The 25,279-nt window shown below is 36.0% G+C and overlaps 2 protein-coding genes across 2 annotated transcripts; both read left to right on the top strand.

Annotated features, from left to right (window-relative positions):
• Window positions 1-16,063: 16,063 nt before the first annotated feature.
• On the top strand, window positions 16,064-20,542 carry LOC102706150 (glutathione S-transferase-like). Its single transcript, XM_040529376.1, has 11 exons — window positions 16,064-16,172; window positions 16,892-17,221; window positions 17,828-17,869; window positions 18,144-18,233; window positions 18,299-18,390; window positions 18,560-18,617; window positions 18,714-18,788; window positions 19,033-19,094; window positions 19,383-19,442; window positions 19,553-19,663; window positions 19,830-20,542. Exons 1-10 carry the CDS (start codon window positions 16,064-16,066, stop codon window positions 19,655-19,657), a joined length of 1,023 nt encoding a protein of 340 aa, XP_040385310.1. The 3' UTR covers window positions 19,658-19,663; window positions 19,830-20,542.
• A 216-nt stretch (window positions 20,543-20,758) lies between these two features.
• On the top strand, window positions 20,759-24,107 carry LOC102705484 (glutathione S-transferase-like). Its single transcript, XM_006663841.3, has 9 exons — window positions 20,759-21,036; window positions 21,635-21,679; window positions 22,066-22,151; window positions 22,264-22,335; window positions 22,583-22,636; window positions 22,747-22,822; window positions 23,120-23,181; window positions 23,583-23,642; window positions 23,740-24,107. Exons 1-9 carry the CDS (start codon window positions 20,955-20,957, stop codon window positions 23,839-23,841), a joined length of 639 nt encoding a protein of 212 aa, XP_006663904.1. The 5' UTR covers window positions 20,759-20,954; the 3' UTR covers window positions 23,842-24,107.
• Window positions 24,108-25,279: the final 1,172 nt, after the last annotated feature.

The following is a 25,279-nucleotide window of genomic DNA, read 5'->3' as shown; positions in this document are numbered from 1 at the left end:
TATGTTATGGGCAATTTCAAATTTATCTGAAAATATTAATTTTCAAATTTTATTCAGAAATATCAATTTTCAATTCTGTTGTCTTAATTTCAAATTTTATTCGAAAATATCAATTTTCAATGTTATGTTTCGGGTCATTTGGCATGTAGTGTCATATAAGAACGTAAGCAAAATAAGTTAACGGAGATGGATGGAAAAGTTAACGGCAATGACACGTAAAAAAGAAAAAAATTAAGTGAATGATACAGAGGAAAGTTCGATTTTTTGCATGGCATAGAAAAAACTGGGTATAATTTCAGTGGCATACAGAGAATTCTCTCTATAAATTATCATATCGTCTCTAACTAATTTAATAGTTAACTCATACAATAAATCAGTCATACATATATAGCATATATAGAAATATTAATACTTGATCGACCTCTCTGACACACACAGCTCGTTGACACATGTACGGGAGCTTACTATAAATCCGTTTTTTCTCCTCTCTCCACCTAACTTATATTCCATATACATCATCTTAATGTATTTGCTCTAACCTTTTATTACTATATCTATCTAAAATAGCTTTACTTTTAAACCATCTCGCATATATTAATAATAATAAAAACTACTAGAATATCTTTTATTTTATCAAATATTAATATAATTTGTCTATTTCTGATGCATTATTTGTCCCGTACTTAGAAACTCCAATACAACTATCCCTAAAAAATAAACTTGTTTTGGGGTAAACAAAAAGTGATAAAGATGACCTTATTTTGAAATGGTGAGAGTATATGCTTTCATGGTACAGGAACAGCAGATTCTCAACTTGATTTTGACACGTGTTAAATATAATTATATAGCCATAGATTCCGACAGGAAATTAATTGCCGTAGATATGGCGATTTTGAAATTTATGTATCTACTCTAATTGAACCATCCTTTTATATGATATTTTAGTGTTGAAATTGTCCAATAGCGTAATGGATTTTTCACTGCTACTTGTGTGTTCTCATTACATCTCATTCGCAGTGCTGTCTATTTTACACCTAGCCTCTCTACCAGTATTTTTTCCCCTTTGTAACCTTACTTTCTCAGAAACAATCAAGAATCTCTTATATAAAAAGAACTGAGGAAGTATACATTTCTTACTTTCTCCAAAACAACCTAGAATCTCTTATTAAAAAGAACCGAGGGACAATATATTTTGTCATTTTGACGGTTTGGGTCTTAATGTTTGCGGATGTTCAAACCTGAATTGAATTGTTTGTTGATAAACAGTGAACGCTGCTACTTTTATGAATGTATGACTTTTTGAGGCTACGTAGATTTATCTATAGATTAATATATATATATATATATGTATATACAATTATTAACATCTAAATCTTGAGGCTATAAAAGCATTCCAACAGCTCATCTAAATTTGGTCATACATATCTTCATTTGGATGATCATCTAAAACACTTTTATCCTTCATATCCATTTGTACTCCAATAGATTATCTATATATGGCATTCTCTATATCTATTTGGAGAATTGGAGAGAGAACATCTAAATATATAGTTTCTCTCTCCTAATATGGATGACATCCAAAAATAGATGATGAGATAGATGTTCTGCTGGAGCTCAAGTTTCTCGGATAAAAGATGAGATGGATAAGCTGTTGGGGATGCTCTAAACCTCATTTTGTCCAACCCAATCGCTTATATATAAGGAACTGAGGGAGTATATATTTTGATAAGGTCTTAGTGTTTGAACCTAAATTGAGCGGGCATAAATAATACATATTTTCTAACGTTATCTAAATTCATCCTTAGATCAATATATATTTATATTTATATTCATATCTAGATTTATTATCATTTATATAATACATCGCCGCTGTCTGTTCAGGAACGGTACCACCGCTAGTATTTGAACCGGCAATAAATACAGAAGCGGTAGTGTTGCTCTTAGGCTTCTTTTTCTTTCTTGAATTTCTCTCTCTCCTTTTTTAAAAATTGGATTCTACTACCACTACCACTTGAGTTGCTAATTAATCGCCGGCTGAAATGAAATTAGGTGTGGGCCCAACAGTGCCCCTGGCCCACACTGCACCTGCTGCTACGGGATCATCATCGGATCCCCGAGTCCTGTACATGGTGATCGCACGGACAGAATTGAGTTAATGGTAGAAGAAGCGGGTGACGTGGCGTCATCAGGGCCTTCAAACTTCAAACCGTGGGGGGGGGGGGGGAATCAAGACATGGCGCGCGCGGGAAAAATCGCGGTAAGGTTCGTCACTTCACTGGTGCACTGCGGTTTATCTTTTTTTTGTAATTTTAATGGATATTAGGCCTAGAAGAAGTAGGGTGCTAGCCTAATCTACTATACTCCTCGTACTGACTGTGAGCCACGTGTTGGGATGAAAACAGAGCGGATATATGCAAGAACACTCGTATTGTATTTGTGTTCATATCCTTAGACACACACGGAAACAAAGTGTGGAATACCTCGAATACAAAACAAATGTTATTTCGAATACAAATAAGGATAGAATATGAAATACATACATTAGCATTTCTTGGAAAATGATATTCCTTTCAATTGCTCGTAGAGCTAATTTGATATAAATAAATGTCCAATTTCGATAGCCATTTCTAACTTTAAATAGTGTTACTAACATGCATTAGTGTTGTACACTAAAATACCATGAAAATATAAATAAAGTTGATTAGAGAACTAGAGCGCTAAACATAAGAAAGAGATACATTATGTGTTATGCAGATATCCATTTAGTAATAATACCCAAATAACCATATTTGTATGTGTTCGTCGGAAACAGTCATAACATATTTGTATTCACATCCCAAAAAGATATCTATATTCATATTCAGATCCAAATTATTCACTCGGTGTGTGTTTTCCCCTAGAATAGAGACAGAAATTATCCACTCCATTTTCATCCCTAGTTGTTTGTCATGATTTCAAAGTTCAAGCCCAGATCAGAAACACATTTTTCATTTTTAATTTGCCACCAGCAAAGGGCCTTGAGTTGTTGATGCATGCCTTTTTTTTTCTTTTAATTAACTAACTCGATCGCGCGCTGTCACTCCAAAAATCTTCAATTTTTTTTTTACCTTATTCATAGTGATATTGATGTAGTATATATATGTCATCACTGGTGCTTGCAATCTGTGAAAAAAATGGTACATTAGACATTAGTTGACTTTTGGAAATTAATTAATGTAGAAAAAAAAGAGAAAATGGCTCCACATCCTCTCTAGCGCGCATGATATCTCTTGTGGATTAGCTAGCTCCACAATCTATTCACCTTCTTGTGTATTTGTTCTGTCTCGCTCAACTGAGGTAGAGCAAGCAAGCTAGGATGAACTCATGTGTGATTTATCCCTCCTTTTTTGCCCTCTTCTTCACTACCTGAGCTTAGTACTCGAAAACAATATGCTTCATCTTTTCACTTGTTCGAGAAAAAGTCAAATGGCATATTTGTAAATGGAAAATAATTTATGAATAAAACTGTTATGTACTAGTGATCTAAAAGTCAAGTCTGCAAATTAAACTTCAATAAAAACCACAAAATCAACTCTAAATTTAAGGATGAAAATTTAAATTTTGGCTTACAAGCATAAGCAAAAGCGAAACGATATGGGTGAATTTCAATATCTCGTATGAAGATATAGTTGAAGATTTCATCACAACAAATATCAAAAGGATGATAATACTGAAAGTATGATGCTTTGTAGTAGAACATGAGGTCGCTTTGAGTACTACCTTTATTAGTTTAACATCAATATTTGATATGTTGCTAAGTATTATAAGAAATAGCATGTATTAAAGTTTGTGTATCTTTGTTTATATGAATTTTACTTCTTTAGAATCCCATTTTGCCCTTCGCACTAGAGACCCATATTAATTTGTGGAGATGACCATGTCTACTTCAATATATTTATCGCTGGGTGTAACCGCATGCATTTAATATATTTTCTTTATTTTTTTTATCAATTTAAGTTGACTTTTAGATTTACATTTGAATATTTATCTTATTTAAAAAATTATATTATTATTTGTTTTATCACTAACAGAACTTTAAGAATGAAATATTATCTTGCATATTAAAAAAGTAAATATAATAAATGTTTGAAAACTAACGGTGTGAAACATTACATATTAAAAATAAGAGGGTGTATGATCGAACTCTTTAACCCAATCGATCGAGTTAGTGCCTCCGGATGACAAAGGACTAATTAAAAGTTCATAACATATGTTCATCACATCACCTTTTAAGCTAACTCCATCGTTTACACTGCTAAATAGCTATCAAAGAATCGTATAATCTTTCGTACACAGAAGAACACAACCTAAGTCATATAACGTGAGTGCAGTAATTAGCAAAAGAGAAAAGGAATTGCAGCTCGATAGAATAGGCAAAAAAAAAAAAAATCCAAGCTGTGAATATGCTAATTAATCGGAAACAGTAGACAGTAGAACCAAACAAACTGCAAACCTTTTTTTCTAAAACCTCATGTACACATGGGAGACAAGTACAAAACTACAAACAGTGCACTGGACCCCAAGAAGTAGCACTCCAGTGGTACTGGTTAGTGGTTGCTGTTCAGGGTCCACAGTGCCGAATATCCAAGCGCATGCTCTTTCCGTTTCAAAATAAACCAATTTTTTACTTTTTACCTTTAATTTTTGACTCTTCGTCTTATTCAAATTTTTTGTGTGATTGATATTTTTATTTTTATTAGATGATAAATCATGAATAATACTTTACGTGTGACTAATTTTTTTTAATTTTTTAAAATTTTTTTAAATAAAACGGATGGTCAAAGTTGTATAAAAAACCAAAGAATTCGTTTTTTTAACAGAGAGAGCACCAGCCTCGTCACGCCAACGATTAGTTGATGCTATAGGACCTTTGGCAGGCTGATAGAGCCGTGGTAGTCCATCACGCTAGATGGCCTGTCATAACAGCAGGACCACATTTCTGTCATACTACGAGTATACATAGGTAACGGTAGTGGTAAATCTATATATCTAAGAAGTACGTGTATAGTATTTATGCTGGGTTCTTTTCAAGTAGATTATTTACTGGTTCGTGCGAGCATATTTATCAAAATGCTAATCAGCAAGTTCAACATCTCACCTTTTCAGAGTAGAACTTTAATTTTATATAACTAATTTTATCACTTATACTATTAAATAACTTTAAAAACCAAATAATCTTTCATATTTGATTAATCAAAATAAAAAAAAGTAATTTAACCGATGTAGTCGTCTTTGCCCGCAGCCATTCTAAGAAGGTACCACAGCCAAGGCATGCACTTGTATACTAAAGAGGAGGATGTAAGGACTATAAGGACATTTACAGTGGGGGTACTCACTATGTCATGTGAGCCAAGACCACACATAGACCACTTGGCCTATAGTGGGAGAGGTAAAAACATGGCCCAAGAAAATAGTAAAAAACTATTAACACTAAAATTTGGTAAAATTTCTTAGTGAATTTGCTTAAGGGAAGATGCAATCAACTGATGGAAATCTTATCCAGAAGAGTCCGAGTTCAAGAAGAAATCGTGAAGACCAACACATGGTAGTTTAATTTTATCTATTAATTAGGCCTAACTTTAGAATTTTGTTTCATCTCTTAGAAAAGTCTCGTGTTCGATTAGCACTTTGTTTTCTTTTGGGTTTAGGATTAGAGTTGGAGTCCAAATAGGACTTGCTATTTCCTTTCATCTATTAGGAAATATGTGACGTGTCCAATATGAACTAGTATTCACCCATGAATATCAATATGTACACCGGGGGTCATTGTAAGACATCTACATAGATCAATAAAATTATTCTCGGTGCATCGACACCCTCCTTACCGAGGTTTCATCACTGGCGGAACTTGGAACCTGACATGGGGTTGCATCGTTTCAATCTCCAGCGAATAGATAAGTCCTACGTTCCGCTGGCCCCGGTGATCATATCAGCTAGATCAGAATGGTCTCGGTTTAGTCTGACTTCTGATCTGGTTGTATAATTACTGGTTATGTTATCCGTTTCAGCTTAGGTTACTACTGTATCTTGGGTTAATCTGATCACCCACTTTGGATGATTTACATTAATTTGAAATTTTTTATTTGACATATTCAATCTAATATTATCTTAGTTCGGTCCGATCTACTAGATTGCGTTTATCAAATAGTTTATATTAGGTCAATGTATCTTGCTCACTGTTTTATCGAAGTTCCATCGATAAGTTATCAGTCATCAGCTTGATAGCAATCTTGATCTATTTTAGTAATTGCCCGGTATTGCTAGGCATAATCTCGAACTGTCTCGGTTTAGTCCGATCTTTTAAGAGTATTCCCAGTAAGTTAGGCTAGATTGTCCGTTGGATATAAGCGATGATCCATGCCAATCTGTATACTCATTGTATTTATATCAATAGAATAGTTGATTGCTTTACTTTATTGCTTATATATCAATCAACTTTGTTTATTTATTTAAATTAGTAGTTATTTGTGTTACATCGGCTCATGAGGATCATATGCTAGTTGACTTTGGCCGATCGTAGCAAAGTACTCATCGTTTATTTAATTATTATTCAAGTATATTCTTATTGGATTCCTAGCTGATCCAAGCTTTCAATAGCCAATTGTCCAACCTACCGGCTAAACGCTACTGCATCAACATCCTATTGGCTGGATTGTATCGGCTCGATAGCTGATCCAATTTGTTTTATTCTTTATCTTGTCAGTTGTATGATCAAATTGACTGTCACGCCCATATTTCATCTAAGAATTTAGGTTCTACACTGAAGCGACGAAGAGACTCTCAGTCGGAGACCCTCGTGTATAACACGTCATCAGATAAATTTTAGGCATCAAAAGAAACTGAGTTGAGGGTGCAACGTCCACGGTGGAATGTCCTTACCCAATAGCCCGAGTTTTAAATTGTGGGCATAACCCGGCTCGGAGGGCACCCGACAGGAGAGGAAGCGACTCTTGGTCGAATTGACCCATAACCAGCACATCGAACCATGCATCACAAATAATATTCATCAAAGATGAGCATGGCATTTCACAACTTACCATCCTTAGGTCCTTCAAATCAAAGACAATCAAATACAGTGAATCCCCTAATTAAATGTCTATCACAATGTTACAGTGTCTTCTATTGTTTTTTTTTTTCATTTCAGAATTAACCCAAAACCAGCACATCCAACCATGCATCAGAAATAATATTAAGCAACGATGAGCATGGTAGTTCCTCCTTCTGGGTGTAGTTCATCCTACCACGCGCATCATCTGTTGCTTGTGGACTGGCCGTCACTCGCTTGCACGTCCAGGATCCAGAAGTACAATTCATCAATTCATACACACACATATATAATATATATATATATATATATATATATATATATATATATATATATAATGATAAATTTTATGAATTGTAAAAGTGATTTAATACGATATAATTGTTGACAACTATCCAGCTAGTTGAACTCATCGAGATAACGAGACCAAATAAAACCGAGCTCTATTTCGTTATGCACCTCACCCAACATATATTTATGAATATAACCTTTATATACACGTTCTTACTGGTTTAAAGGTCAATGCTGAAAAATAAATTTCAATAAAAAAATTCAAATTTTAGCTTAGCGTTAGATTGGTTTGCACGGCCCACCCCACCAGTGTGATTCTAGTATGGATGTACTTGATGTTGCTGATCGCCTAGGGCGCGGTGGATTAATTGGTATGCAATTAATGTGTACTGTAGACGATATCAGATTCTCGTGTTCCAATTAATAGTGGTGATAAGATCGCATGTAATCCTGGCCTTCAAACTTCAAACAAGAGAGTATCATCAACTCGCGCGGGGAAAATTTCCAACGAGCAGCACGTTTTCCCGTCCGTACTGTTATTTTATATAAAAAATTCACAAAACTGTAAATATTTTATCAAAGCTACCACTTTACTGTGACTTTAGCTGCATTTTCACATAATTATAATTATAATAATAAAATTTAAAAAAAGTTGTAACTACTATCGACGTGTGACTAATAGGTGGACCTAATTAATTCTATTTCTTTGATAAAGTCATAAGTTATTGGTGTAGTTTCGTGAAATACCATATTAAAATTGTAGCAAACTGATAGCTGTAAGAAAATAGTTGCAGTTTTCTAAAATTTACTAGAAACACGTACTTTCACTTGACACACTTACAACAATCTAGGTAGGTTAAAAGCCAAAAGGCCATCCCTATTGACCACTGTACTGCCTATGTTCCAAAAAGAATTTTCTCCAAGGTCTTATTTATATCCCATAAAAACTTTATTTTCTAAAATAATTATTGAATTAGGTTTGTTAAAGTAGAACAAATGCATTAGGATTTGACAAAAATAATATAAATGCATTGTGGTTTTAAAAAGTGAGGGACATTCTATTATTTATAGCCTTATATAGTTATATGTAAGTTATGTTACAAGTATAGTTTTTTTTTTAGATGAAGGGAGTACATAAGTAGGACGTCCAAAGCACATGCTAAATGGAGAGAAATTTAAAGCGAGATAAGTTTGAAGTATGAATTTATCATTAGAATCTAATCTTTCAGAGATCAGAATCACTAGTGTGAACAAATATTTTTTAAAATGCACGCTTTCGACACAGAATTACATAGGGCATGGCTTTTCACCACTCAGGTCTTGTTCACTTAATCCACAAGGACTTATCCGATTAATTCTCAATTGGGACAGATAGGAGGGGATTGAGACGAAATAATTTCACTCTGTAATAAGTATAAAATAATTTCCCTCCACACACCCCCCTTCTATCCTCATACGAGAGTGATTAATCGAATAAGGCCTTGGGACGAGATGTTCTCTCATGTTTTTTTCTAAAAGAAATATAATTTTACCGCTCTTCAGAAGGTACTTTGAGATACTACATTATTAATATTATGCATTGCAATACCTCTCACTACAACTTTAAGGATGGTAGAAAAATCTTTTTAATCATTCAAATACTCGTGAAAAAAATTTAATAAGTTGGCAATGAATAAAAGATCGACCTATCACTCCATAACCATAACTGATACAAATTAAAACAAAACGGCAAATATATGGACATCACACGTACACATGGACTAACTATTTATGCGGCAAGCAACTAAGCAAGGAAATGTGACATTAGAGCATTCCCAACCCGATGACTAGAATGGTGTCCATAATATTAAATAAGTTACCATATAGGATAAAAAAATGATGTAGCAAGTGAATAAATGAGGAAAGAGAATGAAACGATGTTTTGCATGAGACATGTTTTCTACACAACATCCAAGATATTATCTCATGTTTTGCATGAGATAAGTAGCATTAAATTGAAGTGTGGAATAATGATGTTTGCATCGAAAGAGTAGTGTCTACTACTAGTTTCTTGATGATGGGAAGTTTATAGAAACCACGAACTAACAGACAAGATAGTAAGAACAAATTAAATCGACTTAACTAATGAGATATGAAATTAATTAACAACCGGCGTGGAAAAAAAACATGAGCCCGACTATACCACAGGATGTCTTTGTACCACGAGATGATTAATGAATCTGTACATATTAAAGGCATCCCAATTTCAAATTCCCCGGTTGATGCGCTGACAGTGGGCCGTGATCTGCGTGCCTCCGCGCGTGATCGATACCTCGCCGCTGCTGCCATCCTCGCGATGACTTCTCCCGATTCCCTTCCGTGGGTTGCCCTTGCTGCGCATGCTTTTCACGGTTTCTGCTCGTGTGATACCTTTCCACAAGTCGATGACCATGCACAACGAAAGCAAGAATTAAGAGGGTGTAGAGATAAGGAGAGAAGGGGAAGGGAGAAGAAAAGACACTAGCTAACACTAGATGGCTCGCTGATTGGTAAAAAAGGTGTAGACGGAGATCGTAATACTTTGGTACCTAGAATTTATATATGGGTATCGACTTATACCTAGTTATCATTACCAAGCTCGATATATACCTATGGGTATCCGCAGTATCACTAGGATATATTTGAAATTACATGTATATTAATGAGAAACTCAACAGTGACCAACAAAAGGTTCCATCATTAATGTTATGATGATCGTCGGCACTATAACTATCTCCGGTACCTCTCCTAGCACACAGTTACACTGTTCTTTCGCCTCACCAACACCGAATCTAATAGAAGGGAAGCAGGTGGGGAGGATTTGGTGGAGAGAGTAAAGTAGTTTCTATTCTCATGGGTGGGAGCGGTTTCTATCCGAATGCCCGTAATGTTTTTCTTTAATGAATCCGTCTAGATGGGAGGTTGGACGATTTCTGAAAAAACATTACCTGATACCGTGTTTTTTAATTCGATATCTCATAGAACCAAATTGAGATTCAACCTAAAATTTTGTATAACTATCTAATATCACCTTAACTATATACGGAGTATAATAATTTTATAATGTGTTCTTAGAACTTACGACATGTGTTTAAGTGATTTTCACCTAGATAGTGATTTCCCTGTATAACTGCCTGAATATATTTATCCAAAGGGTGACCGTTGAATAGAGGTCTAGTTTTCTTCGTGCCACATCTTTTGGCCTAAAACCCATGTGCCGTTGCCAAAGTTTAAATTTCAAAACTTATTTTTGAATTTTTTTTAGGTTGTAATCGCAGTTTTTTTGGCATTGTTATTTAAGTAGCAAAGAACATATAAGTATAAATTTTTAATCGCAAATTCTTTTTTCCACTAATGCACTATTTGACATATTTTCTGCATTTGGCCAGCCAATGAGGCCCACTGTCTATTGGAATGATGGAATGTTCTTGTGCTACCCAGCACTACTATTTAGCCCAGACATGGCACGTGAATAAACACTAAACAGTGTACCAGCAAACACAGCCATTTCAATGGGCTGTGTGCCTGTGTTCATTCATGTGTGCCTGGTAGGACCATCTCCTTAAAAGAGCTCACATAGAAGACATGAGTTTTAGGCTCTAGAGCCACTAAACTTTCTTGTCTTTCTGCATGTTAACTGTCTCCTCTTGAATTCTACAGTGGTCAGTAGATCACCGAGATTAGTTAGTAATTCTTTCGTTCCTAAATATTTGATACCATTGACTTTTTTATATATGTTTGACTATTCATCATATTCAAACTTTTTTTAAAATATGTAAAGTTATATATATGCATAAAAGTATACTTAACAATAAATGAAATGATATAAAAATAATTAGTAATTATATAAATATTTTAAATAATACGAATGGTAAAATTACGTTAAAAAGTCAACGGCGTCAAACATTTAGGGACGGAGGTAGTAATCTATTGTGTAATTCAGTTGAACTTGAAGATCACATGTATGTTAGTCAGTGAGTTGATCGGTTGATGGTGTGTTTCTGTTTCGAGTCTCACAAGGTTTTTCACGATGCAACCTGATGTGAGGTGAAATATATTCTGATATGGTATTCTCTCCATCCATCTCAAAATGTGGCTATTTTCGGATTTAAAATTTTAAAATATGAATATTCCTGATATTATTTATAGTACTACTCGTTCCATCAATTACTTGTCATTCAAAGTTATCATTTTTTCTCCATCTATCCTAGTAGCTCCATCTATTCATCATTTATTAATGAATACCATAGTTTTTTCTTCTCGACCTTAATTTCCTCTAAACAAATTTAAAATACTTATATTTTACAATGGAGACAGTATAAAGCAAAATATGCGCTAAACATGATGCCGAGTGATCGAAACAGTGTTTTATCTGCTGCAAAGTTTTGTACCACATACATGAGCTAGCTAGGAAGCCCATAAGCTATGAAAAAATGTTTAAAAGGAATAGCCTATCAAACATGTCAGGTCAAACAAGCCACGAGCAGAGACACAAGAATATTTTTGAAACATTAAACTTTTACATTTTGTTAAGATTTCCAAGCAAATCCATTTGAGAGACAATCACTCTGTCTGCGTGCTAGCAATATTTTATCTAGGAAACAAACACCCAAGGCTCTTTCGGCTAGCACCATAAGATGTGAGCTAGCTCATCCCGATTCAAAGCCTTACACCTCTTAATAAATATCAACATGAGGGCCCTCTTCATATATCCAATAATTACTCCTTCCTATATCTGAAAAATACACTTTGGCACGTTGCACAGATGGTATGGATGCTGAAATACATAGACATTGTAAGTGGCAAGACATAAAAATTTTTATGCTGAAATACATAAAAATTGAGCTTATCATCTCACAGGGTTTTGGCTAATCATCACATCTTGTAGATGCACAAAATGACAAAAAGATGGACAGTCAATCAGTCATCTATGGCACACCTTCATAATCAATTATTGATGGAAGAATATGGTCTGCTACACTCTCTTGGCAACACACGAAAGATCTGGCTACAAACCACTGTAAGTGGAGTAAGAGGCTAGAAGAATAATGTTTGTCAAACCACTGGAAGTTGTTTCCTCAAACTATTGCAACATGTAATGACAGACAATTATATAGATTAATACGGATGAAAAGAAAAGAAAAAAAAAGAGTTTGACAATGCTCAACATTACCTATATGGGGTGATTTGTTGGCTTATTTACGAAAAAAACCAAATAATATATTTATAAATAAAAAATAAATTATAATAAAACTTTTATATATATATTCTTAGTGATTAAAAACCAATACTGACAAATAAATTTCCAAACATGATCTTCGTCCGAGATACAACATAAACCAGCTAATCCTAACAAAATTATCGTCACTTTCAAACATGGTCTTCCATACAAACTAAAAAAAGAATTGAAACCACTCACTAATAAATGGCATAATAAATTGTTAAATATGTGATCCGAATTGTAACTGGAATTATATCCGGATTAGTTTCCTAGTAGGTTTCTCCCAGTTGTTTCCTACTAGGAGTCGGATTAGTTTCCTAATAGGATTCTTTCGCCTAATCCTACTAGGACTCTTAGATTTTCCCCTTATATATACTCTTGTAGTCTGCACGGGAAGAAAAAAGTTCTCATTGTTTTCCCTGTATTGTAATCATATCCTCATAGTGATTATTGCCGGTTGGCGCCCGTGGTTTTTCCCGCAAGGGTTTTCCACGTTAAATTCGTGTCTCGTTTGTGCCTTTGTTTCTAACAAGTGGTATCAGAGCAGCGAAGATTAATCTACGCTACGTTGCTACCGCTGACCGGGCTTTTTCCGGTGATCTACAGAATCGCCGTTCCGTCGAGATCAGGTCGGAATCGGCGGCGACTCCGACTCGACGTCGCGTCCGCACAGAAGAAAAAGAAAGGAGCAGACGCACGCACGCAGGAGAAAAATTGATCGTTCCAAGGACAAGCCATCAGATCGTGCCGTCCAATCCGCGCTACTGTAGCAGCTATAGTACAGCTACAGTAACAGTATCGTTTTTCTTTCCAGATTTAATTGCTACATTTACCCGATCTTGTGTGCCCAAAAGTTGTCAGATCAACTATTGTGCATCGTTCCGAGCACTGGAGTTTCGCGTATCTGCTTGGGTTCAACATATTAATACCAACAGATTCAGGATTTATTCCCAATGGTGAGTTTAAAGTATGATCTACCTCTTTTGGACCGAGACACAAGATTCTCATTGTGGCAAGTGAAGATGCGTGCAATTCTTGCACAGCAAGATCTGGATGATACACTTGATGGATTCAACAACAAAAGGACAAATGATTGGTCCGACGATGAGAAGAAGAGAGACCGTAAGGCTATGGCATATATCCATCTTCATCTATCCAATAATATTTTGCAGGAAGTGCTTAAGGAGAAGACAGCTACTGCGCTGTGGTTGAAGCTGGAACAGATATGCATGACAAAGGATCTAACCAGCAAGATGCACTTGAAGCAAAAGTTATTTCTGCACAAGTTGCAAGATGATGAGTCTGTGATGGATCATCTCTCCACTTTCAAGGAAATTGTTGCTGACCTTGAGTCCATGGAGATAAAGTATGATGAAGAGGATTTAGGCCTTATTCTGTTGTGCTCATTGCCTAGCTCATATGCAAATTTCAGAGATACTATCTTGTATAGTCGTGATACTCTAACTTTGCAAGAAGTTTATGATGCTTTGCAAGCCAAAGAAAAGATGAAGAAGATGGTACCTTCTGAAGGATCTAACTCACAACCAGAAAGCTTGGTTGTTCGGGGCAGGCAACAAGAGAAGAACACAGACAACAAATCAAGAGACAAAAGTTCTAGTGGCTACCGCGGGAGATCAAAATCCAGAGGCAGGTATAAGTCATGCAAATACTGCAAGAGAGGTGGACATGATATTTCCGATTGTTGGAAGCTACAGAACAAAGAAAAGCACAAGGGAAATTATAAACCGAAAGGTAAGCAAGAAGAGCAAGGTAAAGCCGCAGTTGCTACTGATAATAAACCAGATGCAGAATTACTGGTTGCTTATGCTGGTTGTGTACAAACCAGTGACGAGTGGCTTCTTGATACTGGATGCACCTATCATATGTGCCCTAATAGGGATTGGTTTACCACCTATGAACCTGTACAAGGTGGTAATGTTTTGATGGGTGATAATACGCCCTGCAAAGTTGCGGGCGTTGGTACTATACAGATCAAGATGTTTGATGGCTGCATTAGAACATTATCAGATGTGCGGCATATTCCCCGTTTAAAGAGAAATCTCATCTCTTTATCTACTCTTGATCGCAAAGGGTACAGATATTCCGGTGGAGACGGAATTTTGAAGGTAACAAAAGGCTCTCTTGTTGTGATGAAAGCTGATATTAAAACTGCCGATTTGTACCATCTACGAGGTACTACGATAGTAGGTAATGTTGCTGCAGTTACCGATTCATTATCGAATTCCGATCTTTGGCATATGCGTCTCGGGTATATGAGTGAAATTGGTTTGGCAGAATTGAGCAAGAGAGGATTACTAGATGGACAAAACATCGGAAAGTTGAAATTTTGTGAGCATTGTATCTTTGGCAAACATAAGAGGGTGAAGTTTACCACATCCACACATACTACTGAAGGTATTCTTGATTATGTGCATTCTGACTTATGGGGTCCTGCTCGTAAGAGGTCATTTGGAGGTGCTCGTTATATGATGACTATCGTTGATGATTATTCGAGAAAAGTTTGGCCCTATTTTCTAAAGCACAAATTTGAAGCTTTTTTGGTATTTAAGGAGTGGAAGACTATGGTCGAAAGACAGACTGAAAGGAAGGTGAAAGTCCTTCGTACTGATAATGGGATGGAGTTCTGTTCTAGGCAATTTAAATCATATTGTAGGTCAGAAGGCATTGTGCGCCACTACACCGTTTCTCATACACCTCAACAGAACGGCGTAGTTAAGCGTATGAACAGGACAATTATTTCAAAGGCCCGTTGTATGCTGTCAAATGCAGGTTTACCTAGACGTTTTTTGGCGGAAGCTGCTTCCACTGCTTGTTATTTTATTAATCGCTCACCCAGTTATGCCATCGATAAGAAGACTCCAATTGAGATGTGGTCTGGTTCCCCAGCTAATTATTCAGACCTGAAAGTATTTGGTTGTACTGCTTATGCTCACGTTGACAACGGTAAATTGAAGCCTAGAGCTATTAAGTGCATATTTCTTGGTTATCCTTCTGGTGTGAAAGCCTACAAGTTATGGTGTCCTGAAACCCAAAAGGTTGTGATTAGTAGAAATGTCATCTTCAATGAAACAGTTACGTTGAATGATAAATCTTCTACTAATGTTCCTGTTAAGAGTCAGCAGAAAGCAAGCGTGCAGGTGGAGCACTTGATCAGTTCAGTACATGTACCAGAAAAAGAGAATATTGCTAGTAACCAAGATGCACCGGTTATTGAAGAGTCAGACTCTTCTGTTGTTGAGCAGTCACCAAAATACTCTATTGCACAAGGCAGAGCTAGGCGAAATATTAAAGCCCCTCAAAGATTGATCGAAGAAGCGAACATAGTTGCTTATGCTATGAGTGTGGCGCAAGAAATCGAAGGTAATGCAGAACCTTCTTCATATTCTGAGGCTATTGTTTCTACCGATAGCAATAGATGGATAGCTGCCATGCATGATGAGATGGAGTCACTTGAAAAGAATCATACTTGGAAATTGGTGGAATTGCCAAAGGAGAAGAAACCTATCCGTTGCAAGTGGATTTTCAAAAGAAAGGAAGGTATATCTCCAACTGATGAGGCAAGATATAAAGCTTGGTTGGTGTTACGGTATAGTCCAAGAGACTATTTGGCGCGCAATCAATTTGACCTGTGAGGTGTATATTGGTAATTGATGATTTTGATGCTACTAGAGAAAATTCGTCTCAAGGTGGAGATTGTTAAATATGTGATCCGAATTGTAACTGGAATTATATCCGGATTAGTTTCCTAGTAGGTTTCTCCCAGTTGTTTTCTACTAGGAGTCGGATTAGTTTCCTAATAGGATTCTTTCGCCTAATCCTACTAGGACTCTTAGATTTTCCCCTTATATATACTCTTGTAGTCTGCACGGGAAGAAAAAAGTTCTCATTGTTTCCCCTGCATTGTAATCATATCCTCATAATGATTATTGCCGGTTGGCGCCCGTGGTTTTTCCCGCAAGGGTTTTCCACGTTAAATTCGTGTCTCGTTTGTGCCTTTGTTTCTAACATAATAAATACTCCCTCCGTCCCAAAATAAATCAATTTTTTTACTTTTTACCTGCAATTTTTAACTCTTTGTCTTATTTAAAATTTTTTTTATGATTGATATTTTTATTTTTATTAGATGATAAATCATGAATAATATTTTACGTGTGACTATTTTTTTCTAATTTTCTGAATATTTTTAAATAAAACGGATAGTCAAATATTGGACACGGAAATTGGAGTATTGTTTTTTTTTTTTTTTTTTTTGACAGAGCGAGTAGTGTCGTGGGTAGTGGAAGGTAAGCCTACGGACGACGATCCTCAGCCCTCCGTCGCTGATCGATCCGACGGCCCTCGTTCCTCCTCGATTCCTCCGCCGACGGCCGGCCACGCCTCGCCGTCGTCTTCCCCTTCTCACTCCACACCACCTACCCGAGAGGAGGAGGAGGAAGGAATCCATCCTCTCGATCGGCGCCTTGTGGCTGCTGCCCCGCTTCTTCGACCCAGTTGCGTGGCCATGGCGGAGGAGAAGAAGCCCGTTCTCTACAGCGCGTGGATCAGCTCCTGCTCCTACAGGGTCCGGATAGCCCTCAACCTCAAAGGTGCCCTACCTGCTTCTGCTTGTGGTGGGAGTGGGAATAATGTGCTCGATCTGCTGTTTCTTGGGTTTCAATCATTGGTTAATCCTCATGCTTATCCTGTTGGAGACAATTTGATTTTATGGTTAGAGTGCTTACTTAGATTATATCAGTGGATTGGGTGATCCAAAAGTTAAACAAGTGTCTCAACGAAATGGGGAAACATTAGAGGGTCACTAGCTAGTGTGTTCGAGCATCATTGTTGGGTGTTGATTACTAGGCAATATGATGCGTACCATGTATGGACTTGTTCAATCTGACAAGAATTTGCTTTTATGTTAGATGGGATTTATCAGTTGTATGGGAGATTTGTTTGACATACAAGGATATGCGCATACAGTAATTGGCATATTTCTTTCCAAGTTCAGAAAGTACAGCTGAAAGGTGAACAATTTACTCTTTAGTTGTTGTTTTGGGGGCCCCAGTAACTCACAAAAACTAGTGACTGGTTGCAAGTTTGCTGCGTTTAACAATTTGTTCGACGTTCGGTGCCCCTATTCACCTTAAAGCATATACACTAATAATATTTGCCTTCCCATGAGCTAATTAAACTATTTCTTTGTAATGCAGGTATTGATTATGAGTACAGGGCAGTGACACGGAGTGATGCAGGTGAGTAATATAAATTGTCAGTGTGTCAGTGTTCAACTCATTGACTCAGTGAATATGATATATGGCACCAAATAAATGCAACTACTGTCGTAATTGATATACTAGATTGTTTGTTCATTAATATCACGAATATATGTTACTACATAATATTTCTAATTGTGTCACTGATTCACCACGTAAAAACCATCTAAAAATTGCAAACTAAATGAAATTTGACACTTTCTAGTGTTGCTCATGCATTGCTTTGACCGTTCTCAATGTGATTATATCGCAGATTATGAAAAGATCAATCCAATTAAGTATGTGCCAGCATTAGTAGATGGGGATTTCACTGTCTCTGACTCTCTTGCAATCATATTATTATGTTGTGGTTTTTTCAGGATTTTAATCTTTTTTTAAGTTCATATCTCTAATATTTGTGACAAGAAGTCTTGCTTTCTGTTGAGCAGTATCTTGAAGACAAATATCCCCAGCATCCTCTTTTACCTCAAGATCTCAAAAAGAAAGCTCTTAACATGCAGGTAAACATTTTTCCTAGAGTTTTGATCGAATGTGTTTTCATGTTATATTTATCAATTTACATTACTAAAATTGTACTAGTTAAAAGGGGAAAAGGACCAATGGTACAAATAATTGTGTTTAGAGAATGCCAGTTCGTACAAATAATGCATACCTTTTTGTTTGCTGCAGATTGCAAATATAGTGTGTTCAAGCATCCAGCCTCTTCAATGCTATGCTGTAATTGTGGGTTGACCTGCAACTGTCTTTTTTGCTGAATTGTTGTACTTTTCAGTATTAGTACACCAATTTATGTCCACATTTATTCCGTGCCATACTTTTGTAGGTTTAGCTGATGGCAAAATGAGCGCTAGTGAGAGCCTTCAGATAGTTCATCATTACACCGACAAGGGATTTAGAGGTGTGATTTCACACTCTGTTATAGAGGTTCTCTGTTACTTCCTCGTCTTTGTCCTTAAATACACACATCTGGACACGCTTGAAGCCTAGGGCCAGAATAAAGTGTAATATAACGATGACATTCCTAGCAGTACTTAATATAGTAATACTGTTTGCCTCTTTCGCTATATTTTCTACTCTTCTTGCCTTATTACTTGCTGAGTTATATTCTGGTCCACTCTTACTCTTCACTGGATTTGTTTCAGCAATTGAAAAACTTCTGGAAGGATGTGACAGTAAATATGCTACTGGAGATGAAGTCCAATTGGTATGTATTTTTAACTGCAGATTTTTTTCTTGACATATGCTTGGTATGTCCTGACAATTCTACTTGATGAACAGAGTGCATACCTGCAATTAATCTTAGGATGACCATTTAGATATGGTTCTCTCTCCTTAGATTACTAAGCTAATCAACATATTTATTCCCAACAAGCTTCTGCTACACTTGATGCTGCTAATGTCACTGCACTCTATACTGGAAGTTATTGTCTTTGATGCTTAAATCACTGCACTATACACCTCAAGTTATTGTCTGGTCCGTTCTTGTGTACAGGCAGACGTATTTCTAGCGCCCCAGATCCATGCAGGCGTAACACGCTTCCAAATTGATATGGTAGGGAAATTCGCATATGTTGTCCTTAATTTTAAAGTCATCTCACTCTTGAGAAAATTTTTAGACCACATGCTTCGAAACTAATGATGTCATTTATTCTTTTGTCTCAGTCAAAATACCCAATTCTGAAGAGATTTTATGAGGCATACATGAAGCTTCCAGCATTTCAAGTTGCGGTCCCTGAAAACCAACCAGATGCATCGTCCTCGTTGTAACTGAAGGTTGTTGCTCTTGCTCCTTTAAGATGCCTGCAGTAATTAAAGTATATATATTTTTGGTGATACACACATATTAATAAAGCTGCTGGTTTCTCCAGTATCTATAGAAGCAGGATCACTTCAAGCTCAGAAAATCTATGTTGATAATTTCCACTTCCTTTTGTTTCAGTTGTGGAAGTCTACATTGGCTCGCCTCCAAGAGTTATACCCACATCACGCATTTCAAACTGCACTTCAAAACCAACCAAATGCGTTCTATCTCAAGCTCTCAACAACCAGGATTCCGCGAGCCGTGTACGTTGATATTCATGTAAATTTAGTTAATAATTTGGATGAGTAGTCAGTGTTTCCTTTATTCTCCAGTGCCATACATGTAATTTCAGAGTAAAATGCTCCGTGTAAACTAGATAGTGTGACATGAAAAATACCTGTGACCCATACCTAACATTATCGAGGGATATTAACAGGAGCTTGATGTTGCTGTATATGTAATTGAATAAAACAAAAAGATAGTGAGTCTAAATGCCTTATCTGAACTCCAGAAACCAGATGCAATATGTGATTTGTCCATTGATGATGCACATATACGTACGCACTGACGTATGCAGAATTGAATGATACACATGTAAACACCTCAATTATTCCTGAATAAAATTCCTCATACTATCTTGAAGGGCTAAATGAGCAGTATTTTTATAAGCAAAATATTTAGAATAAAAAGTTGCTCTGATCAAAGAAAGAGTGAATTGTATCATAGTTTTTACCTTGTCTGGTTCCTCTGCAACCTGTCCAAAGGTGACTACACATCTCCTGATTTCCTGGATATCTTGTAGGGCCCACCCAGCTGATATTCTGAGGTGTTAAGACCTTGAGCAAATGAGCAGTATCCTCAGAAGACAAATTTTGAAATATGATCCTTCTGTAAACTTATTTTTACAACTATATCCTCCGTAGAACTTATTCCTGAAATAGGCCTATGGTTGGTGCTAGACCTGGGGTTCATTTCGCCAGGAATTCAATTTCGTAAAATAGGTTCTGTAAGAGGACCATATTGCAAAGATTACTGGTACCATCTGTGACTTCTCTTAGCTTAATAATCTCTTGTGCTCACAGTCACACCTACTGGCCAAACACTAGAGACTACTCAAACGGCATCTGCATCCAAGTCAACTCATTCCTATCTAAATCATCATCAATTTTTTCTGTTCGTTCTTAATTCATCTCCTCATTCTTCATTTTCCACTAATTCCGCGGTTCCATCAAGTTGCTAGTTGAGGAGGAGCAGGTGCCAGCAATGGCGTCGTCGAAGCCAATCCTGTATGGTGCCTGGATCAGCTCTTGCTCTCACCGAATCCGGATCGTTCTCAACCTTAAAGGTAAGCAGTTCTTGAGCGATTGGAGCTTTCTTGATTGTATTATCGCTCGGTCCTTTGGCCTCACTGAACTTAACAAATTAGTTTTTGGTGTACTAGCTCAGCACTCTTACTGATATGACCTTCTCATGTTGTATACACTCTTTTAACTTTGCAACCTTCAGATGTAGACTTATCTATATGCTAGGTTAATAGTGAGAACTTCATCTGTTACATTTGGATCAGTAACAGTTATATAAGAGTTTTACTCTCATCATTTCTTTTGTACCTCGAGGTACCAAATCGTTTCTCATCATTGGATCTAGCTAAGTAAGATGTGCACTGTTGGATCCAACGATCAGAAACGATTTGGTACCGCGAGCGAGGTACCAGTACCTCGAGGTACAAAAGGAAAGATGTGAGTAAAACTCGTTATGTAAAAGTTTTTGATGCTCCTCACCTCTGGTTCTGCAGACTAGTGGAAGCGTTTGTCTTTCGACAACTAACTGATTCACAGTTAAGAGTTGATTACAATGGATAAATGCACGAATTTGGAACATGCTTGTCTATCTGATGATATAGTTCGATCAGCTAAATAAATCATTTCTTTTCTGTGCTGAAGGTGTGGATTATGAGTACAAGTCTGTCAACCCTCGCACAGATCCAGGTAAGAAAAGAATCCATATACATTTCATATACTTACAATAATCATTGATTTCTGCATTTGGAATTGATGAGATGGTGACCATGATCTGAGTTGCAGTGGATGAAAAAAAAATGATAGCATTAGAACTAGATGTGATTGTGGATGCTTAATACCTCAGTAGACTCTTGACACTTAAAATTCCTTGCTGACTTCATACAGATTATTCTTCTCTTAGACATTGAAACCGCAGTATACTTAATAAATTCAGTTTATATTTTGAAATGAACATTTAATTTCCCTGCCATTGCTTCCTCACGGTACCTTCTTATGTGTACAAGTTACTATTCCGTTTTTTAAAGTTCTTGTTTACCTTACAATCACATATTATCATTTTTTTTCATTTGTAGACTATGAAAAAATCAATCCAATCAAGTACATACCAGCATTAGTAGATGGAGACATAGTCGTTTCTGACTCTCTCGCTATTGCATTGGTGAGTGTAGCTATCACTTCAGTTTTTCTGCTACCCCCACGGATTTATTTTTTTAATATGAAAATGTATGTTTTAGTGATTAACAACTTTACTGCTTTTATAATCAAAGCAGTATCTTGAAGATAAATATCCTCAACATGCTCTCCTACCTAAGGATCTCAAAAAGAAAGCTCTTAATCTTCAGGTACATGTCCATGCCAAAGTATTTGTCCATAAGATTTCTCCAGTTCAACAGCACGAAAATGGTTTGCTAAACTGTACAAAAAGTCGTCGGCCATAATTCAACCTTTGAACATTCAGTGTTTTATTTGCACATATACTATCCATAAGTTGGCAGCGATATTGTCATGTGAATATGCACAAATATAATTGTCATGCAAGCACTTTTATCTGCAGTCCATTTAAATATGTGTGTTCTTTCCTTGTTGCAGATTGCAAACATAGTTTGTTCAAGCATCCAACCTCTTCAAGGCTATGCTGTAATTGTAAGTTTTGCGAAGAGCTAGTTGTCACTGACAATTTTTTGTCGCTGTAACTAATTTCGTTTTTGTGTAATGGTGTTTTTGAAATATTAATTTACGGAACCAATTTACAGGGTTTGCACGAGGGTAAGCTAAGCCCTGATGAGAGTCTTCAGATAGTCCAGCATTATATTGATAAGGGCTTCAAAGGTTTGTAAATTTCCATATGGTTTGGAAATATAATTTCTTCTCAGTCTACCTTCAGTGCTAAAATAAATATGAACATATTTCTTTTTTCTATATAGAATTTATATCTCTTGATACCATTCTCAAAAGCGTTCTGAAAGGATATGAGGATATTAAGAGAAGATACGCAAATTATTGTTGTAATACCTGCTGCACTGTTGGAAAATGAATGCAAATCAATTGATAAGCAACTATTTGATTTGCCAAATTTTTGGTAGTACTTATAGCCTCATCTTGGTTTGCCCTTACTATTTGTTTCAGCGATCGAAAAGCTTTTAGAAGGATGCAGCTTTAAATATGCTACTGGTGACGAAGTTCAATTGGTTTGTATTCCTAACCAATACTTGTTTATTGATATATGTCTTCTCTTCATTGATCACTCTGAGTTGAGAATCAATCATTTAATAACAATTACTTCGAAAGGTTTATGTTTATAAAAGGAAAACAGAATTGAGCTTGCAATCTGCATATCAGCAAACTATAGATACAGTTTTGTTCAACTTAAGTACTTCAGTTCACCCTTCCTTAACCATGTGAATATGGTGTTTCACTAATATTTGAGTTTATTATTATTTGATGTTGTATCAGCCTTGATGTAATAATCTGAGATCAATAAAAGCTTCCTTTATCTAAAAAAATAGCATTTGATGAAAATAAGGCCAATATTCATGTTTCTTCTGCATTAAATTTTTAATTAATACAATCTTCTATGTTTTGCATACAGGGGGATGTTTTTCTAGCACCACAGATCCATGCGGGTATAAATCGCTTCCAAATTGATATCGTAAGCAACTTTCCTCTGCTATTGGTTCTACTTATAATGAATTTTCCCATCCTACTTGATTCAAAAACACCAGCAATAAAATTTTGTTTTCTTGCAGACAAAGTACCCAATTTTGGCAAGACTTCATGACATTTACATGGAAAATCCTGAATTTCAAGCTGCAGTTCCAAAAAATCAGCCAGATGCACCTTCATGCTAAAATCAAGATGCAAGACCAGCTTGCCCTTGTATAAGAGGGTCAGTGTTTGGGAATGTGGGTCTCCACCAATCATGTAATATTGTCAATTTTGGTGAATGTCAAAGCTTGTTAATGTTAAATATATAGCAGAGAGGTGTTAGCAGATGTTTTAAGTGTATGCAATTGTGGTTCAACAATTAAAAAAAATAAATAAGTAGCTCAATTCAAGTTCTCAGTCATACTCTGATAACATATGCAGAATTTGTCATTATATGAATGACTACATGTCTACATCTAATTAGTATTGCGGGTAGACTATATATGGTTTTCAGTTTTCAGGCCACAAATTAAAACATTCAAAACACCAAATGTTCTTCCTTAAATTATAGGTTTCTAGAACGTGTTAAAAGTGCAATGTTTTAAATCAAATTATGCATTGCTTTCAAATGAATGTATGTTTTTTTTTAGATTGTTACAAATTCTGGACAAAATGATCAAACCAGGATTTTAACTTCCAATTAGAAAATTGTATCGATGGGACTGACTATGGATGTCGCACTTCTAACCAACAGAAATTTAAAAAATTGCAGGTTTTTTGATAATAAGTGTTCAAAATACTATCACTTTTGGATATGAGGTCCCACCCGCCTGATATTGTGAGGTATTAATACATACACAGTATCTCCTAAGACAATTTTTTTAAAGTACTTTACGGTTCTTGAGTAGACACCGAGAGGTATCAAAATTTTAATGGTACTAGGAGGATCAAATTTCACGCTAAAATTTTAGCACCTCCTAGTATCTTTTGAATGATTATAAAATAATTCATTTTTAATACAATACTTTTGCAATACTTATTTTATAAATCGATCCTTAATGAAAATTATTTTAGAACTGCCGATTAGACTATTGGGCTCAGTGGTCTTGCCGTTGCCATACCTGTGGTCTGACCATTGATGTACCAACAGTCTAGTCGGACCTATCTAGGCAACCAACACCACCACTTTGCAAAAAAAAAAAAAATTCAAATATCAAAACCAATTATCTCACGTACCAATTGTTCATCATGAATTAATAATCAAAACACACTTTGATTTTACAAATGTCAAATGTTTCTAATTCTAAATGTAGCATAGGAATGTTAACATGTGTTATAGACGTATAGATTTCAAACATGATCAAAATCAATCAATTTTGCAATAATCAATTAATTAAAGTGCTCAGTCACACTGTAAATTTTTTTTGGAAAGGTCCCCTAATAGAGTGTTCAAACCCCGACTGGACCATTTTATTTGGATTATTAAGAATTAAATTTACACTGTTCTAAAAGAAAAAGATGGTGGTTGTAGTAAATATGCTATCATATCAACTCCATTTTATATTTTTTTTACCAACACACGGTGTACTATCATGTTAGAAAATAATCACACATATTGTGGGTCCATCCAATTTCATCTAT

The sequence above is a fragment of the Oryza brachyantha genome, chromosome 12 (genome assembly GCF_000231095.2).
Source record: "Oryza brachyantha chromosome 12, ObraRS2, whole genome shotgun sequence".
In the NCBI taxonomy this organism is placed as follows: domain Eukaryota; kingdom Viridiplantae; phylum Streptophyta; class Magnoliopsida; order Poales; family Poaceae; genus Oryza; species Oryza brachyantha.
Note: the sequence above shows the minus strand (reverse complement) of the source record. Positions and strands in the feature narration are given on the sequence as shown.

What these genes read in the sequence shown, in the direction of transcription:
- LOC102705484 (XM_006663841.3), top strand. Translation starts at nt 20,955, where the DNA reads ATGGCGTCGTCGAAGCCAATCCTGTATGGTGCCTGGATCAGCTCTTGC. An exon ending in TTCAAGGCTATGCTGTAATT is followed by an intron (nt 22,637 to 22,746) that starts GTAAGTTTTGCG and finishes ACCAATTTACAG; the next exon opens with GGTTTGCACGAGGGTAAGCT. An exon ending in CTGGTGACGAAGTTCAATTG is followed by an intron (nt 23,182 to 23,582) that starts GTTTGTATTCCT and finishes TTTTGCATACAG; the next exon opens with GGGGATGTTTTTCTAGCACC.
- LOC102706150 (XM_040529376.1), top strand. Translation starts at nt 16,064, where the DNA reads ATGCATGATGAGATGGAGTCACTTGAAAAGAATCATACTTGGAAATTG. An exon ending in CACCGACAAGGGATTTAGAG is followed by an intron (nt 18,789 to 19,032) that starts GTGTGATTTCAC and finishes GATTTGTTTCAG; the next exon opens with CAATTGAAAAACTTCTGGAA. An exon ending in CTGGAGATGAAGTCCAATTG is followed by an intron (nt 19,095 to 19,382) that starts GTATGTATTTTT and finishes TCTTGTGTACAG; the next exon opens with GCAGACGTATTTCTAGCGCC.